Here is a 19679-nt window from a genome sequence, read left to right as displayed (position 1 = left end):
CGCCTTTGGAGACGGCTTATGGTAGAGAAATGAACATTCAATACACGAGCAACAGCTCTGGTTGACATTCCTGCTGTCAGCATGCCAATTGCACGCTCCCTCAAATCTTGCGACATCTGTGGCATTGTGCTGTGTGATAAAACTGCACCTTTCAGAGTGGCCTTTTATTGTGGGCAGTCTAAGGCACACCTGTGCACTAATCATGGTGTCTAATCAGCATCTTGATATGGCACACCTGTGAGGTGGGATGGATTATCTCAGCAAAGGAGAAGTGCTCACTATCACAGATTTAGACTGGTTTGTGAACAATATTTGAGGGAAATGGTGATATTGTGTATGTGGAAAAGTTTTAGATCTTTGAGTTCATTTCATACAAAATGGGAGTAAAACCAAAAGTGTTGCATTTATATTTTTGTTGAGTATATATGTTTGATTGTAACAGCATTAGTTTGTTGTTTGTTCCACACTTTGCCCTGATTCTTCTTTGAGATAGTTAACATGTCTACAACTTCCAAGCCAAGGAAGTGCTGCAGAGACCCAGATATTTCTGGTATATCTGTGGTTGCTTCGCTTTACCACCTCAAAGACGTATTTCAAATTCAAATTTTATTAATTTGTACAGCGCCAACTCATGACGTCTCAAGGTGCTTCACACACCACAAAAACAACAACATGAATCAAAAGTAAAAAAAAACACAATAAAAGAATAAAAAGAATGAAAGAAAACACGCAATCACATAAAATACTAACGATGAAACAGAGTAAAAAAAATGAATCTTTAATCTGGACTTTTCCACAGAGTCTGACTACTGTATCCGTGCAGGGAGATCATTCCACAGAGCCGGGGCACGATGAGAGAAAGCTCTGTGATCCGCAGACTTTTTATTCACCCTAGGAACACACAGCAATTCTGCACCCCGCAAGCACAATGTCCGAGCCGGTATGTAGGGCTTAACCATGTCAGCCAGGCAGGGAGGTGCCAGTCCGTGAAGAATTTTATAGGCCAGTAACAGCACCTTAAAATCTGACCTCAAAGAGACAAGGAGACAATGAAGGGATGCCAGAACAGGTGTAATGTGATCAAACCTTCTGCTTCATGTCAGAAGTGTGGCAGAAGACGTAACATCAATACTTTTACCAAAAAGAGTGCACTTTGCTTATTTCGGAGTATCACTTGGTGACCAGGACAGAAACCGGGCATCTCACCAAATTTGCACAACTTGTGTGAAAACACTGAAAAGCTAAGCTCAGATTTGGTGTGGTGGTTTGGAGAGAAGAAAAAAAAAAATACTTCGATGACGCCTACTTCTGCCTTGTAAACATCAAGAGATTTAATAAGAAAAACAAACAGCACGTGAAATACCTCAGTGCACCATCTGCTATATGACCGGTTCCCCACAGCGGTGAAATACCTGAACCCATCTTCACCAAGCTCACAGACATCAATGAGGATGAGTTTACTTCTTCCACGTCTTCGTCCACTTATGATGATGATGAAGAAGAGGATATAGCGCATGAGGATCGGTTTCTCTGTATAGACAGTCCAAACTGAACAATCTGATCTGAGATTTAAATTTGCCAAAGTAATCTGCTGAAGTGCTGGCTTCCAGGCTACAGGAGAAACATCATCTCAAAACCGGTACAAGTGTTTCAATTTATTGTAACAGAGAGGCAAAACTGAGAAAGTACATCCACTCGGATGGCCAACTTGTTTACTGCATAGATGTCGAGGGGCTTCTTCTTGCTATGGGTTTGCCTGAATATCATTCAAGTGACTGTACATTTTGTTCGAAAAGAAGCCTACAATGTGTCTTACTACATAATGGCAACAAGTATGGATCCATCCTTATAGGACACTCTGTCACCCTGAAGGAGAACTACGCAAACATCAAGGTTGTGCTTGAAAGATTGTAATACTGGGATCACCAGTGGTTGATCTGCGTGGATTTGAAAATGGTAAATTTCCTATTGGGACAACAAGGAGGTCACACAAAATATCCCAGTTTTTATGCTACTGGAACAGTAGAGCCACTGAAGAGCATTGAGTAAGAAAAGAATGGCCATGAAGAAATACAATGAACAAAGAATGAGAAAAGAATATCATGGACAACCCCCTGGTTGATTGGAAAAACATCACTTGACCATGAAGCAGTTTGTCAAAGCACTCGATTGTTCTGGAGACTGTTTTGGCTACATAGGCTCAACCTTTCCTGGCTTTAGCTATGAGAAGAAAAAAGCAGAGCTATTTGATGGGCCTCAAATCAGAATGTTGCTCAAGGACCACCGCTTCGTGGCTACAATGACCGCTGTTGAGGCTCGAGCTTGGAATGTATTTGCTAATGTAGTATATAACTTCCTTAGCAATAGGAAAGCTGATGATTATAGAGAGACGGAGGTGGAGCTTCTCCTCAGCCTGCAAGAACGAGGGAGCAGGATGAGCATTCAGGTGCACTACGTTCACAGCCACTTGAGTGAGTTTCCCAAGGACCTTGGCAACATAAGTGAGGAGCACGGTGAGCGTTTCCATCAGGACATCACTGTGATGGAAGAACGTTATCAAGGTGGATGGAACTGCAACATGATGGCAGATTACTGCTGGAGTGTGATGAGAGATGTCCCTGATGCAGTTCGTAAGAGATCAGCTCCAAAAAGACCATTTAAGATGTCTTGTAGCTGGGACCATGGAATGTGAGCGACATCCTGGACCCACTGCAGTTTGCCTACAACATCAGGGTAGATGACAGCGTCATCTACCCTGATGTTGGGCCTGCGCTGTGAGAGTCATGTTCTTTGATTTCTCCAGCGCTTTCAACACCATCAGACCGGCGCTGCTGCGGGGGAAGCTGCAGGATGCAGGTGTGGATGGACAATCTCGCTGCCTGGACCATCGACTACCTCAATGACCGCCCACAGTACGTGCGGCTGCGCAGCTGTCAGTCTGAGGTGGTAAGATGCAGCACCAGGGACCCCCAGGGCACCGTCCTCTTGCCTTTCCTCTTCACCCTCTACACCTCGGACTTCACCTACAATACAGACAGCTGCCATCTCCAGAAGTTCTCTGATGACTCCATCATTGTGGGTCGTGTGTCTGAGGGGAACGAGCTGGAGTACCGGTCGGTCATCACGGACTTCTTGGACTGGTGTGAGCGCAACCACTTGTGTCTCAACATGAGTAAGACGAAGGAGATGGTGATCGACTTCAGGAGGAAACCACCACCTCACCCACCGGTGAACATCCAGGTGGAGGACATAAAGACTGTAGACAGTTTCAGATACCTGGGTGTTCACCTCAACAACAAACTGGACTGGACTCCCAACACTGACCTCACAGGACATGCTGTGACATGCCCAGCTCTTCCACCATTCGGAAGATTCAGATGGCTTTCGGTGGCTTTTCAGTCATGTGACTATCCGAGAAATGGTGGATGAGCTGGGCATGTCACAAGATGTCCTGTAAGGCTTCATCACGGAGGCGCTTTTGTTCCGCCATCAGCGTCGTGCCGATGAATTTCACCGCCACTCTTTTCATGGCCAAATCTTCTGTCACAGTGGAATGTGCTGAAAAAGTGCTGATGTCCACCTCTTCCGCAATTTCTCGGATAGTCACACGATGGTCCCACATCACCACAGCGTTCACTTTGGAAATGATCTGGTCATTTCAGCATGTTGATGGCCGACCGGAGAGCGGCTCGCTCTCCACCGTTGTGACGTCTTTAAACCGGTTGTACCGCTCCTTAATCTGTGTGACGCCCAGAGGATCGTCACCGAAAGCCGTCTGAATAATCCGAATGGTTTCCACCTGGCTGTTGCCCAGTTTCTGGCAAAATTTGATGCAGTCGCGCTGCTCCAGTCGTTCCGCCATTTCCTTGCAAAGAAAAGACGACGAGAGACTCCACCATCCTCACACAAGGCTGCTTACAAGCAAATGACGCAATCGACAGGCATGAAAAAATTCACGCATGCGCACGAAGGTTCAAGGTTGGCTCATGCAAACACACATGATTCAAATCCATCAGGTTTTTGAAAAAAATAAAAAGGTCGGATACTTTTCTAACAGACCTCGTATATACATACACACACACACACATATTCTATTTCTACCTCATTTTCTTATTTTATTGTACTGTTACAAGTATTATTATTATTGCTTATCCTTGCACACGCTGTCTGATGCACATTTTCCTCTATTTGCACCCATCTTGTGTGTTTTTTAAGAGCTGACATAATGTGAATTTATCCTCTGTGAGATCAATAAAGTTTATCTTATCTTATCAAATGCATCACAGACTACAAAAACTATGTAGCACAGTGCTCTGCAAACCCAGCACTCTCAGACACTCTGAATGCCTTTTATGCACGTTTTGAGGCGTCCAACACCACCACCCCCTCCCCCCTCTACATCAATGGAGCAGTGGTGGAAATCGTCTCCTCCATCGGGTATCTTGGAGTCCACCTCTCCAACACCACGGCTGTCATCAAGAAAGCCCACCAACGTCTCTATTTTTTGAGGACATTGGGAAGGGCCGACTGAACACCGAGGTCCTCAGGGCCTTCTACAGCTGTGCAGTGGAGAGTGTCCTGTCCTGCTGCCTCTCTGTGTGGTATGGTGGCTGCACGGTGGCGGAGAAGAAAGCGCTGCAGCGGGTGGTGAAGTCTGCACAGAGGACCATCAGATGCAGCTTACCGCCCATTGGGGACATCTACATCTCCAGATGTAGAGACAAAGCCACCTGCATCCTCCGAGACTCCACCCACCCTGCGCACAGTCTGTTCACACCCCTTCCCTCTGGAAGGAGGATGTGCAGCATCCGGGCAAAAACATCCAGACTGAAAAACAGCTTCTACCCGAATGCTGTCAGACTGTTGAACAGTTCAACATCCACCACCAAACTGTGAACATTGGACTAAATGCACATTGTCACCTTCTTAATACTCTAACGCTGCTGCTGCTGCTGCCGACCCTGTGTTCTATGGCCACAGGGGTGTGCATATTGTACATTGCAAAAGTTTATACAATAGGCTAGGCTAAAAAAAAAAAATTGTCCCAGTTAACTACACCAAGACCTGGAGAAACTGCATTTCGTTCTGCCTGTAAGGGTCGAGTGACAATAAAAGTGAGTCTGAGTCTCTGAGTCTGAGTCTTATTTAGTATTTGTATACTGTGGTCAATAATGCTCCAAAAAGGTACAAACATTAAAGTAGTTTTGGAAATGCATTCTGAAGGGAGTAGCTGCCTTCCATTGAAAATATTATTCCATATATGGGTGCTTAAATGCAATCTATTTGTTTTTTTTGGCATAAAATATCATTTAAAAAAATTGTTTCGTATCTCAAAATGTGATGATTGGCAAAAACTAACAGATTTGGATTCAGTGCCCCCAAATTACCCAAAAACTGTTGAAAAAACACTGTGTTGACCAGCGTATCCAGTATGTCCTGGGTACTCCCCAGGTCCACCTCCCACTCTCCCTGGATTGTCACCTTCTCATAGTGGAGGGGTTTGTGTGCTCCATGGATCCTAAGAACTGTGTTGTCAAGTGTGTTAGCTCCTGGATGGTCCCTTCGCAATGTTGTGGTTCCTGTATTCAGGGATGAAATGGGCAAATAAAAAACTCCAGGGGCAGTTGATGTTAGGCATTTTACACTCATGTTACAGGACTGCCATGGTAGGGCAGTGGTAAAGTTTCTGTCCGTTAATCACAGCTTTGTAAATTGCAGGTTTGAATCTTGCGAGTGGCATGTAGTTTTAGTGTTTATTTTTGTTTCTCCGTAGCTGTGCACGATGTGTTTCCACAAGTTCCAGCGTGTTTTTTCTTTATTTCCACAGCAGCTGTGCAATGTGATTCCACACGTACCAGGTGCACGCACAGTGTTCCTGCATGCACCAAGCATGCACGAACCATCGCCACTAAGTCATGCACACCTGTGCGAAATGCACGCCTGTGCCAGATTTGGAGGTAAAATTTCAAAAATTACAAACCAGGAAAGTTGTTTCATTGAATTTAGTGTTTGACCTTGCTGTTACCTTGACCTTTGACCTTGAGCATGGTCCCTTTGTGTGCTGAAAGGTACCTTCCCTAGAGCTGCTACATGTGAAGTTGCAATAGTCTGTGATGTAAACTGTGTGTTGCACTACAAGTTAAAGGTGAAAAATGCAGTGATTACAAAATAAAAAACAAACATACATACTGACTAATACGAAGTCTGGTAGAAAAGTATCCGACCTTTTATTTTTTGCAAAAACCTGATGGATTGAATCACATGTGCTTGCATGAGCAAACCTTGAACCTTCGTGCGCATGCATGAATTTTTTCACGCCTGTCGACTGCGTCATTTCCTGGTAAGCAGCCTTTGTGTGAGGTGTGTGTCGCTCGCCGGATTTTCATTGCAAGGAAAATAACGGAACAACTGGAGCAGCGCTACTGAATCAAATTTTGCCAGAATCTGGGCGACAGCCAGGTGGAAACCATTCGGATGATTCACGCATGCATTCATTCACGCATGCGCACGAAGGTTCAAGGTTGGCTCATGCAAGCACACGTGATTCAAATCCATCAGGGTTTTGCAAAAAATAAAAAGGTCGGATACTTTTCTAACAGACCTTGTATCTTACCAAAACTTAAAAAAAACAGGCCTTCCCCTTCATCATGGCCCCTTCCCACATAGTACAAAGTTTGGACAGCGTTTGGACGAAAATGGCAAAACAGTGCAAAACAGTTCAAAATTAGCGCACCACGAAACATGGATGCAAACCTGCGCTGTCCAAAAGCTCTGATTACCAGTCAGCGACTTTACCACTGAGGTACAGAGCTGTTCTGTGAAAGCTGTGGGAATCTGCCGCATATCAGGAAGAACATGGAAGTATTACAAAAAAATAATTAAAATCCCACACCATATAAAAACACCGCATTTATCAAGTGAGCAATACAAATATGATTCGTCTGTTCCTCTGTAGATGACCCATGGTCACTGACATACAGTCATGAAATGACATGAATGAGAAGCAGTTCACTCATCTCATTCATGCCCACATCTGCTGACGCGTCTCCAACCGGCCGCGCGCAAGTGTCTTGTGGACGACGCCCCCCAGGACACCACGTCATGTGGAACAGAGCTCATGTGGGTGACGTGATAGTGAGATCACTTGCTACGTGTTCTGATCTGTCAGTCCATTTCAGCCTGGGAGCAGCCTGCCCATGTGCATGCAATGTGTGCGCTCGCTGGCTGCAGCACGTCACCACAGTGATATATGTTTCTATTTATGTCCACTTGATAACAGCAAGGAGAACCATGTGCGTCACAGTGAGCAGTGGTTTGTCTGTCCAAACACAGTACATGGTGTCCAGCTGGACTGTCCAGATCCACAGCTGCTTCAGTGGGAGGACACACCTCCTGTCAGTTCTCAGCGCACACACCAAAGCCAGACTTGTGTGGGATTTAGCCAAATTTGTCTGTGAGTATGAAGGTGATTGTCTGCAGTCTGTTATCGTGCAAAGAGTGCGACTGGCCACACATTTTCTAAGTGCCATGCGAGCGGTGTTAGATGTTCATATGTGTCACCTGGAATTTGGCCGACACCTGCCGTGAGAGGGTGCGATGGGTTCGCACAGCGCACACTTTGTCCTTCAGGTGCTTGTGTGCACAAATAGTTGTAGCAACAGGTGTACGCGGCAATTGGCGACAGGGACAACATTACACAGTTTGCACACGATTCCTGTGTCATGCGCAAAGTGTGCACTTTGTCCAAACTTCGCACTATGTGTGACGGGGGCCCTTATTGGTGGACACGCACAACCTAAGCCAAATCAGGTTCACCAACTCATGTGGGGGGGTCTCTGAGGACTTTGTGGACAAAACGCCGGCAAAGGCAGACAAACACTGTCTCCAGCTGGACAGAAGTAGGTATGACAAATGTGAGGTCATTCCGAAATGACATGTCTAACAAGTCAGAGTCAGCTGTTCAAAAATGACATTATATTTGTTTTTCTTGTTGTTTTATCTTACTTTTTATCAATTTAGCTTTGCTAAGGGACTATATAACCCATTCAGAAACACTTCCACTATCGTTTTTACACTGATATTTATATCGCGATATACTATTACTGTGACGGGATTCAGTTTATAGCGCAATATGAATTTTAGGTCATATCGCCCAGCCCTACTTACATAAAATATTTTTTTTAAGCTTTCTTCTTTGATCACTTGTCTTCGGCCCTCTCTCCTCTCTCAACCTCCTCCACACTGACCAGAAGGAACAACACTGGGCACCTTTTAAAAGCTCCCACAACTCCCCATGTGGGAAAATTCAGATACATTTGGATTGTAAAGCAAGTTTCTGTGAGGGCTCTCAGTTGTCCAGGTGGTTTCCATAGTAGAGAAGCTTGACTCTTCGACTGGACTGGGTTGCTTGATGCTGAGGACGTTTCGCTTCAAATCGCAGAGCAAGAATTTTAGCTGAGGAAGCTTCTGCGATTTGAAACAAAACGTCCTCGCGTCAAGCAACCCAGTCCAGTCGAAGAGTCAAGCTTCTCTACTATTGTAAAACAAGAGCAAAGAAGGTGGGACAACAACACATGTAGAGGGAATTTTGCTTCATTCTCTTTTCCATAGAAAGTAGCTGCTGGCTGATATATTAATGTTTCATATGTCATTTAGTGCTCATAAGTATCTAGTATCAGGCCAAGTCAATAAGCTTTGGTTTGAGTGTAGGTGTGACTGCACCTCTGCAACCGTTGGGTCCAACTGGAATGTGGCTGGAGCACATCTGTCACAGTTCCTGCTAACAACATTGACGCGACATTGGCACTGCCCACCACTGGGGTGGCACACTGTGCTGAGAGAGCCCTGGGGTCACACTGGCATTCTGTGAAACAGACAAACACAAGAGGCATAAGCTGAGCATGAAAATGTCACTGAGAAAGACCCCAGGCTCTAAACATCTTCCCACACAAACCTACGTAGAGAGAGAGGAACACAAATCCAAAGTCACAAACTCTGGCTCTAACTCTCTGCTCCAACACGAGTGCTTTCTTTCAGTGTTACACAACAATGTTGTGAAAATTAATTTCATTATCATTTACTACATTTAAAGAGCAAACAGCAATAAAACCAAGTGGAAAGTGTCAATGGTCTCAGGTGAAGCTCCACCTGGAAGAAGAAATTGTTGCAGTTCCCTGACTGGCCACTTGAGGTCAGCTGCAAAACAGAGCACATTCCCATAGGACTCCATGTTAAAATGTCCAACCTTACAGCAGAAATAAACATCTTTGCATCCTGGTGCAAAAAAAGCTTTTGTCTCGAGAGATCGTTTCCTCCTCCAGGACAACTGTACAGGGGTTGAAGTTTTTTTTTTTTTATATATATATATATATATACTTTTAGGTTAAGTTATTAATAATTAGGGGTGTGGTCACTTTGAGTGACAGGTGCTGAGCCATGCGACTCCACTTTTGTAGCATCTTTAGCTCGTTGTTCACTTGATGTGTCGACCAGCTGTTGTGTTGTTGTCGTGTCTGTTTGCAAAAAGAATCTGTTTGTCAAAAGAATCATATATTTTATTTTTGTAAATTGAACAAAACTGGATATTGTTTGTTAGCTATTCGAAGGTATTACATTCATGTGTGAACTTTAAAATCAGTTTGGGGTTGTAATATACACCATCAACTAACAAAAGAGGTTAGGACCAGGGCACCCTAGGATGAGTGGAACCTAGCATCAGGGACCCTAGGACGAGTGAATCCTAGAACCAAGGGATCCTAGGACCAGGGGACCCTAGGGTGAGTGGACCCTAGGACAAGTGGGCCCTAGGACCAGGAGACCCTAGGACCAGTGGACCTGAGGACCAGAGACCCTAGGACCAGTGGACCTGAGAACCAGGGGACCCTAGGACCAGTGGACCCTAGGACCAGGGGACTCTCCCCATTCAGACTTCTTTCATCACACACTGAGCCACCTATGCTCCAACCCTTTATGCATTAATAACTTCATTGTGACATAGCCAGAATCAGTGATGCCACTGTTCCCAACATGGTGAAGCACAAATTCATATGGGCTTCATATTGGCAATTCCTCTTCTCTATGGAAACCTACAGGTAATGTTACACAGGCTTTGTCCAGGAGAGATACTGGTCTGTGAACAGAAGAAAGAATCTGGAAACAAAATGATGAGCTTTAAAAGACATTCTTGAGCTCTGAGTGTGATGACAGTCTCAGCTTTACAGCCCTGGGGGGTGTTAACACATGAGAAATCGCAGACAAGAAATCAATCAATCAATCAATTTTTTTTTTATATAGCGCCAAATCACAACAAACAGTTGCCCCAAGGCGCTTTATATTGTAAGGCAAGGCCATACAATAATGATGTAAAACCCCAACGGTCAAGACGACCCCCTGTGAGCAAGCACTTGGCTACAGTGGGAAGGAAAAACTCCCTTTTAACAGGAAGAAACCTCAGCAGAACCAGGCTCAGGGAGGGGCAGTCTTCTGCTGGGACCTGGTTGGGGGCTGAGGGAGAGAACCAGAAAAAGACATGCTGTGGAGGGGAGCAGAGATCGATCACTAATGATTAAATGCAGAGGGGTGCATACAGAGCAAAAAGAGAAAGAAACAGTGCATCATGGGAACCCCCCAGCAGTCTACGTCTATAGCAGCATAACTACGGGATGGTCAGGGTCACCTGCTCCAGCCTAACTATAAGCTTTAGCAAAAAGGAAAGTTTTAAGCCTAATCTTAAAAGTAGAGAGGGTGTCTGTCTCCCTGATCTGAATTGGGAGCTGGTTTCCACAGGAGAGGAGCCTGAAGCTGAAGGCTCTGCCTCCCATTCTACTCTTACAAACCCTAGGAACTACAAGTAAGCCTGCAGTCTGAGAGCGAAGCGCTCTATTGGGGTGATATGGTACTACGAGGTCCCTAAGATAAGAGGGGACCTGATTATTCAAAACCTTATAAGTAAGAAGAAGAATTTTAAATTCTATTCTAGAATTAACAGGAAGCCAATGAAGAGAGGCCAATATGGGTGAGATATGCTCTCCTTCCAGTCCCCGTCAGCACTCTAGCTGCAGCATTTTGAATTAACTGAAGGCTTTTTAGGGAACTTTTAGGACAACCTGATAATGAACTACAATAGTCCAGCCTAGAGGAAATAAATGCATGAATTAGTTTTTCAGCATCACTCTGAGACAAGACCTTTCTGATTTTAGAGATATTGCGTAAATGCAAAAAGCAGTCCTACATATTTGTTTAATATGCGCTTTGAATGACATATCCTGATCAAAAATGACTCCAAGATTTCTCACAGTATTACTAGAGTCAGGGTAATGCCATCCACAGTAAGGATCTGGTTAGACACCATGTTTCTAAGATTTGTGGGGCCAAGTACAACAACTTCAGTTTTATCTGAGTTTAAAAGCAGGAAATTAGAGGTCATCCATGTCTTTATGTCTGTAAGACAATCCTGCAGTTTAGCTAATTGGTGTGTGTCGTCTGGCTTCATGGATAGATAAAGCTGGGTATCATCTGCGTAACAATGAAAATTTAAGCAATACCGTCTAATAATACTGCCTAAGGGAAGCATATATAAAGTGAATAAAATTGGTCCTAGCACAGAACCTTGTGGAACTCCATAATTAACTTTAGTCTGTGAAGAAGATTCCCCATTTACATGAACAAATTGTAATCTATTAGACAAATATGATTCAAACCACCGCAGCGCAGTGCCTTTAATACCTATGGTATGCTCTAATCTCTGTAATAAAATTTTATGGTCAACAGTATCAAAAGCAGCACTGAGGTCTAACAGAACAAGCACAGAGATGAGTCCACTGTCCGAGGCCATAAGAAGATCATTTGTAACCTTCACTAATGCTGTTTCTGTACTATGATGAATTCTAAAACCTGACTGAAACTCTTCAAATAGACCATTCCTCTGCAGATGATCAGTTAGCTGTTTTACAACTACCCTTTCAAGAATTTTTGAGAGAAAAGGAAGGTTGGAGATTGGCCTATAATTAGCTAAGATAGCTGGGTCAAGTGATGGCTTTTTAAGTAATGGTTTAATTACTGCCACCTTAAAAGCCTGTGGTACATAGCCAACTAACAAGATAGATTGATCATATTTAGATCGAAGCATTAAATAATGGTAGGGCTTCCTTGAGCAGCCTGGTAGGAATGGGGTCTAAAAACATGTTGATGGTTTGGATGAAGTAACTAATGAAAATAACTCAGACAGAACAATCGGAGAGAAAGAGTCTAACCAAATACCGGCATCACTGAAAGCAGCCAAAGATAACGATACGTCTTTGGGATGGTTATGAGTAATTTTTTCTCTAATAGTTAAAATTTTGTTAGCAAAGAAAGTCATGAACTCATTACTAGTTAAAGTTAATGGAATACTCAGCTCAATAGAGCTCTGACTCTTTGTCAGCCTGGCTACAGTGCTGAAAAGAAACCTGGGGTTGTTCTTATTTTCTTCAATTAGTGATGAGTAGAAAGATGTCCTAGCTTTACGGAGGGCTTTTTTATAGAGCAACAGACTCTTTTTCCAGGCTAAGTGAAGATCTTCTAAATTAGTGAGAGCCATTTCCTCTCCAACTTACGGGTTATCTGCTTTAAGCTACGAGTTTGAGAGTTATACCATGGAGTCAGACACTCTGATTTAAAGCTCTCTTTTCAGAGGAGCTACAGCATCCAAAGCTGTCTTCAATGAGGATGTAAAACTATTGAGAGATACTCTATCTCCCTTACAGAGTTTAGGTAGCTACTCTGCACTGTGTTGTTATATGGCATTAGAGAACATAAAGAAGGAATCATATCCTTAAACCTAGTTACAGCGCTTTCTGAAAGACTTCTAGTGTAATGAAACTTATTCCCTACTGCTGGGTAGTCCATCAGAGTAAATGTAAATGTTATAAAAAATGATCAGACAGAAGGGAGTTTTCAGGGAATACTGTTAAGTCTTCTATTCCATACCATAAGTCAGAACAAGATCTAAGATATGATTAAAGTGGTGGGTGGACTCATTTACTTTTTGAGCAAAGCCAATAGAGTCTAATAATAGATTAAATGCAGTGTTGAGGCTGTCATTCTCAGCATCTGTGTGGATGTTAAATCGCCCACTATAATTATCTTATCTGAGCTAAGCACTAAGTCAGACAAAGGTCTGAAAATTCACAGAGAAACTCACAGTACGACCAGGTGGACGATAGATAATAACAAATAAAAAGGTTTTTGGGACTTCCAATTTGGATGGACAAGACTAAGAGACAAGCTTTCAAATGAATTAAAGCTCTGTCTGGGTTTTTGATTAATTAATAAGCTGGAATGGAAGATTGCTGCTAATCCACCGCCCGGCCCGTGCTACGAGCATTCTGACAGTTAGTGTGACTCGGGGGTGTTGATCATTTAAACTAACATATTCATCCTGCTGTAACCAGGTTTCTGTTAGGCAGAATAAATCAATATGTTGATCAATTATTATATCATTTACCAACAGGGACTTAGAAGAGAGAGACCTAATGTTTAATAGACCACATTTAACTGTTTTAATCTGTGGTGCAGTTGAGGTGCTATATTATTTTTTCTTTTTGAATTTTTATGCTTAAATAGACTTTTGCTGGTTATTGGTAGTCTGGGAGCAGGCACCGTCTCTACGGGGATGGGGTAATGAGGGATGGGCGGGGGAGAGAAGCGCAGAGAGTGTGTAAGACTACAACTCTGCTTCCTGGTCCCAACCCTGGATAGTCACGGTTTGGAGGAGTTAAGAAATTATCCAGATTTCTAGAAATGAGAGCTGCTCATCCAAAGTGGGATGGATGCCGTCTCTCCTAACAAGACCAGGTTTTCCCCAGAAGCTTTGCCAATTATCTATGAAGCCCACCTCATTTTTTGGACACCACTCAGACAGCCAGCAATCAGGAGAACATGCGGTAAACATGTCACTCCCGGTCTGATTGGGGGGGGCCCAGAGAAACTACAGAGTCCGACATTGTTTTTGCAAAGTTACACACCGATTTAATGTTAATTTTAGTGACCTCCGATTGGCGTAACGGGTGTCATTACTGCCGACGTGAATTACAATCTTACCAAATTTACGCTTAGCCTTAGCCAGCGTTTCAAATTTCCTTCAATGTCGCCTGCTCTGGCCCCGGAAGACAATTGACTATGGTTGCTCGAGGGAGCAACGGGTGGCAAGGACGGGAGCAATGGAGCCACCTCAACTGAATCCAAAGCACAAGGTAGGGACCACCGAGCCACACGAGGGCGGGGCCCAGCCCCCAGACAAGAGGCGAGGCCCAACCCCGGGGCCAGGAAGAGCACAAGGCCCCCCGACAGCCAGGCCCCTCAGCGCAGCCAGCAGTGCCCCCCAACTTACTTAGGGTTAGGATTACTACTTACTTTAACAGGTACTGATGATCACATAGTTAACCCAATTAACTTTATTCCACTTCTAAAACATGCAGAACAAGTTGGTGAATGTACGTGATGATTGCCGTGAAGTTACGAGTAATTGCGTCCGTGCCGAATATCAATCCTTCGCCATGAAATTACATTTTTCCTTTTGATGGCTTTACTTTTGTCAATCATCATGAAAATTGATACACAGGTCAAGAATGACATCTGCTTACATGTGATAGGGGCGTCGCCCATGGGCGGGGCAAAATGCCTCTATAGCGCCCCCTTGAACTTTCAAAAACCCCTCCCCATAGATTTTTTTTTTTTTGGCGTAGGGAGAAGAAAATTAGGACCACGTGTGACTTGCACAGATGTACAAAAAAGTCTCTCGCACCATTGGTCTACTCCAAAAAGGAAGTTGGCCATTTTAAATTTTTGTGTCATTTTGGCGTGATTGGCTAGGGCTTTCTGCGCTGCGGTGGTTTGAATCATATTTGTCTAATAGATTACAATTTGTTCATGTAAATGGGGAATCTTCTTCACAGACTAAAGTTAATTATGGAGTTCCACAAGGTTCTGTGCTAGGACCAATTTTATTCACTTTATATATGCTTCCCTTAGGCAGTATTATTAGACGGTTGCTTAAATTTTCATTGTTACGCAGATGATACCCAGCTTTATCTATCCATGAAGCCAGACGACACACACCAATTAGCTAAACTGCAGGATTGTCTTACAGACATAAAGACATGGATGACCTCTAATTTCCTGCTTTTAAACTCAGATAAAACTGAAGTTATTGTACTTGGCCCCACAAATCTTAGAAACATGGTGTCTAACCAGATCCTTACTGTGGATGGCATTACCCTGACCTCTAGTAATACTGTGAGAAATCTTGGAGTCATTTTTGATCAGGATATGTCATTCAAAGCGCATATTAAACAAATATGTAGGACTGCTTTTTTGCATTTACGCAATATCTCTAAAATCAGAAAGGTCTTGTCTCAGAGTGATGCTGAAAAACTAATTCATGCATTTATTTCCTCTAGGCTGGACTATTGTAATTCATTATTATCAGGTTGTCCTAAAAGTTCCCTAAAAAGCCTTCAGTTAATTCAAAATGCTGCAGCTAGAGTGCTGACGGGGACTTGAAGGAGAGAGCATATCTCACCCATATTGGCCTCTCTTCATTGGCTTCCTGTTAATTCTAGAATAGAATTTAAAATTCTCTTCTTACTTATAAGGTTTTGAATAATCAGGTCCCATCTTATCTTAGGGACCTCGTAGTACCATATCACCCCAATAGAGCGCTTCGCTCTCAGACTGCAGGCTTACTTGTAGTTCCTAGGGTTTGTAAGAGTAGAATGGGAGCAGAGCCTTCAGCTTTCAGGCTCCTCTCCCTGTGGAACCAGCTCCCAATTCAGATCAGGGAGACAGACACCCTCTCTACTTTTAAATTAGGCTTAAACTTTCCTTTTTGCTAAAGCTTATAGTTAGGAGCTGGATTCAGGTGACCCTGAACCCATCCCTTGGTTATGCTGCTATAGACTTAGACTGCTGGGGGGTTCCCATGATGCACTGTTTTCTTTCTCTTTTTGCTCTGTATGCACCACTCTGCATTTAATCATTAGTGATCGATCTCTGCTCCCCTCCACAGCATGTCTTTTCCTGGTTCTCTCCCTCAGCCCCAACCAGTCCCAGCAGAAGACTGCCCCTCCCTGAGCCTGGTTCTGCTGGAGGTTTCTTCCTGTTAAAAGGGAGTTTTTTCCTTCCACTGTAGCAAAGTGCTTGCTCACAGGGGGTCGTTTTGACCGTTGGGGTTTTACATCATTATTGTATGGCCTTGCCTTACATATAAAGCGCCTTGGGGCAACTGTTTGTTGTGATTTGGCGCTATATAAAAAAAAATTGAATTGAAAATTGAAATTGAATTTTGTCCAATGCACTTCAAATTTCTGTCAGATCATCCAGAGACGATACTGATCAAAAGTTATTAAAAGCTTTTTTCTATGTCAAAGCGTGTGGCCGCTATGACGCCGCCATGACCCTTCGCCATACTGATGACTAGTTAACCCCATCAACTTCATTCCACTTCTAAAAATGCACATGTGTGACTTTCATAGATGTACAAAAAAGTCTCTTGCACCACTGGTGTACTCCAAACAGGAAGTCGGCCATTTTGAAATGTGTCATTTGGGTGTGATTTCCACACGTTATATTTGAACGAACTCTATGTACTATTCTGATCAACGGTATTAAAAGCTTTCCTCTATGTTGAAGGGTGTGGCCACTATGGCATCGCCATTTTGACCCTTCACCACGGAACATCAAGTCATGATAACCCCTTCATGGCATTGTCTGATTGACTTGAAACTTCACATGTGTGATGAGGGTTGGCCCCTGAACAGAAATCATGCTGGCCCGGGTAGGTGGTGGCGCGGGGACATGAGGGCCCGTCTATGACTACTTGCAGTCCTAGTTTCAATTTGAAACTTTAGCTGGTTCAAAAAAAAAGTCTATATTCACAGCGTTTTACAGAAATGTTCAATTTTTGACCAGTTGATATGTCACATCGGCACACATCAACATTTAAATGATCCCATGTGTTCCACACCCTTTGTATAGGCTGAAACCTGCTTCCAATTACCATGATAGGAAGTGGACTGTTTTCTTCCACTATTGACTAACTGACTGTCTTCACACTCTGTGATTGGCCAGTCACACACAGGACCCCGCCCCTCCCTACACAGACACGTCTCTCTGCAGCCTCTCGCACACACACAGACACGGACTGATCTCTCTCTGTACTTGGTTTGATTCTGCCTCACGTTGCTCTCTCAGTGCTCCTTGGTTTTTCTTCAGTTCACCTCTATTTGGTTTGTATGGTATTTAAAGTTACTTGGTGAATTTGTTTTGTATTGTACGCGGTGCATTTGACAAGACAGAGTTGAAAACAGCTCATGTCGTGTTGGTCACTGCCTCCACTCTGGTCAGGTTTTTATTTATTTATTTTTTAAACCGTTTGTTTGCTCTTAGTTTGGTTGGTGATATAAAGTCAGTTGGAAACCTTTGCTCGTATTGAACGTGGTGCTTTTGAGAAGAATACAGTGAATAAGGCTGACATATTATTTCCCTGTTTGCCATCACTGGATGTTTGCCTGAATCCACCAAGTTCACACAGATCATTAAAAAAATAAACAGTCTTAGAACAACCTCTCTCTCACTCAGTCACACACACACATGCACACAGACACACACACCTTAGTCAACATTGTTTAACGTTGTGTGGAAAAAAAAGCCAAGAACATTAAGCAGTAAAAATAAATAAATAAATGGAAAAAAAATCACAGTTTGATCATAAAATTTAAAAAATAACAATAACAAAAAGAAAGTTGTGTTGAGCATGACAACTCTTGTTCATGCAGATGTAGTAGCTCATAATTTCCTACTACACAGTTCTGAGGCTGTTCATTCATACACTTAAGAATATTCATGTTCCGAGTTCATAAAAAACTTGTTCTGTAAATAGTTCTCTTACGTTTGTGATCAAAAACATTGATTTGAATCTCAATTCTGAGGCTGCTCTGTAAACAGTTTTCAATATAAACAATAATATTGCAACTTCTGATCAATCCATATCAATTTCAGACTTAAAATGATGCACTGATTTAAGTCCCACCCATATCAGATGAACCACTCCCACTTCTGCTTTAGGCCCCACCCACCCCGAGTACAGATACAGATGGTGGTGTCCTCATTACTTCCTCGTCACATCTGTTCCCTTCACCAACATGCTCCTATCACCACTCTCCACCACCTCATCTAACTCACTCCGGGAATCTTCTTTCTCACTTCCACCTTCTAGTTTTCCTCTTCTCCTGCTGTCTGTGAAAACGTTCTCCTTTTCTTCTTCTTTGCTCAGCAGTAGCTCAATTTCCTCCGGAACCTTGTTGGGCAACAGCACCAGTGGCGGTCGTTGTTAACCTAGGCCTCGACCAATTTGGTGTGGAAATATGATTTGTACTCTGCATGGCTATGTTGGCTTGTTTTATGCTGGATGCCCTTCCTGACACAACCCTACTCACTTACCCGGGTTTGTGACGGACACACAGTGTGTACTGGCTGCACACCTCATGAGGCTGAGCTGTAGCCATGTGGCCAGATAATCAACTTTAAAATATTACATTTATTTAATTTTAGGGTGGGCATTTAATCAACTTTAAGAAGAAAAGGGGCTGCTGAATACACATGGGGGGGGGGGGGGTATTCCAATGTGTAGATGCAGTAATGCACGTTATGGGCCATTATTATTTCACACGAAAATAGTCTGTGTGTGTGTGTGTGTGGTCTGTGTGTGTGTGTGTGTATGTGTGTGTGCGTGCACCGTGCTGTCAGAAGTCTTACGTGGTGATCTGATTCTGTCTAACTCTTGTAAATGTCTAACCTCTCGTCGTCAGTGAGATTTGGTTTGAATCAGGTGCAATTTGGTTTGATCAGGTGCGATTTGGTTTGAATCAGGTGCAATTTGGTTTGAATCAGGTGCAATTTGGTTTGAATCAGGTGCAATTTGGTTTGAATCAGGTGCAATTTGGTTTGAATCAGGTGCAATTTGGTTTGAATCAGGTGCAATTTGGTTTGAATCAGGTGCGATTTGGTCTGTTAGGTGTTGGGTTTGAGCAGCAGGCAGTTTGTTACCTCTCACAGCTGAGTCCTGTGCTGTAATCTGAGCAGTTCAGGCAGCGGCCATCCACGGCGTCACAGTCCACAGCGTGTCCGTTACAGGAGCAAAGTCGACAAGTTGGGAAACCCCAGTAACCCAGCAGGCAGCGCTCACACTGACGCCCATATGCTCCCGACACACACACACACTGGCCGGTCAGCTGATCACAGAATGGACTCTCAGAACCCAGAGGATCACATTCGCATGCTGGAAGCACAAACACATTAGTCATCGTTGTAAACATGCTAAATAAATGAATTATTCATTCATTCTCTGCTGCTCATCTGGATTCTGGTGACAGTACACCAAGCAGCTCATTCCACACTTCCCTATCCTCAGCAAAGTCCACGGACTCTTCTTGGAGGATCCCAGGGTGTTCCCGAGGCAGCTGGGAAACATAACACTGGTCAACAAAATAAAAAAAAATTTATGGCATGGACTTTGAGAACTGATTCAGGGTCATTTTGTGGTGCTGATTTCGAATCTGAGCTCAGATTTCCTCTGTCACATCACGTTTTTGTAATCTGCATGTTCCGGATTGATGGATAATGCAAAAGTTGCTCATTCATTC

The 19679-nt window shown here is 43.5% G+C and overlaps 1 protein-coding gene across 1 annotated transcript in view; it reads right to left on the bottom strand.

The window, feature by feature from the left end:
• Window positions 1-19679, bottom strand: part of LOC117515001 (laminin subunit beta-1-like) — a 476107-nt gene that overhangs the window by 246446 nt on the left and 209982 nt on the right. The window contains exons 32-33 of the mRNA XM_034175563.1: window positions 19084-19315; window positions 8722-8753 (exon numbers count right to left, since the gene is read on the bottom strand). Coding sequence (XP_034031454.1) covers window positions 8722-8753; window positions 19084-19315 — 264 coding nt within the window. The remainder of the gene's footprint in view (window positions 1-8721; window positions 8754-19083; window positions 19316-19679) is intronic.

This window comes from Thalassophryne amazonica, chromosome 8 (genome assembly GCF_902500255.1).
Source record: "Thalassophryne amazonica chromosome 8, fThaAma1.1, whole genome shotgun sequence".
NCBI lineage: Eukaryota > Metazoa > Chordata > Actinopteri > Batrachoidiformes > Batrachoididae > Thalassophryne > Thalassophryne amazonica.
Note: the sequence above shows the minus strand (reverse complement) of the source record. Positions and strands in the feature narration are given on the sequence as shown.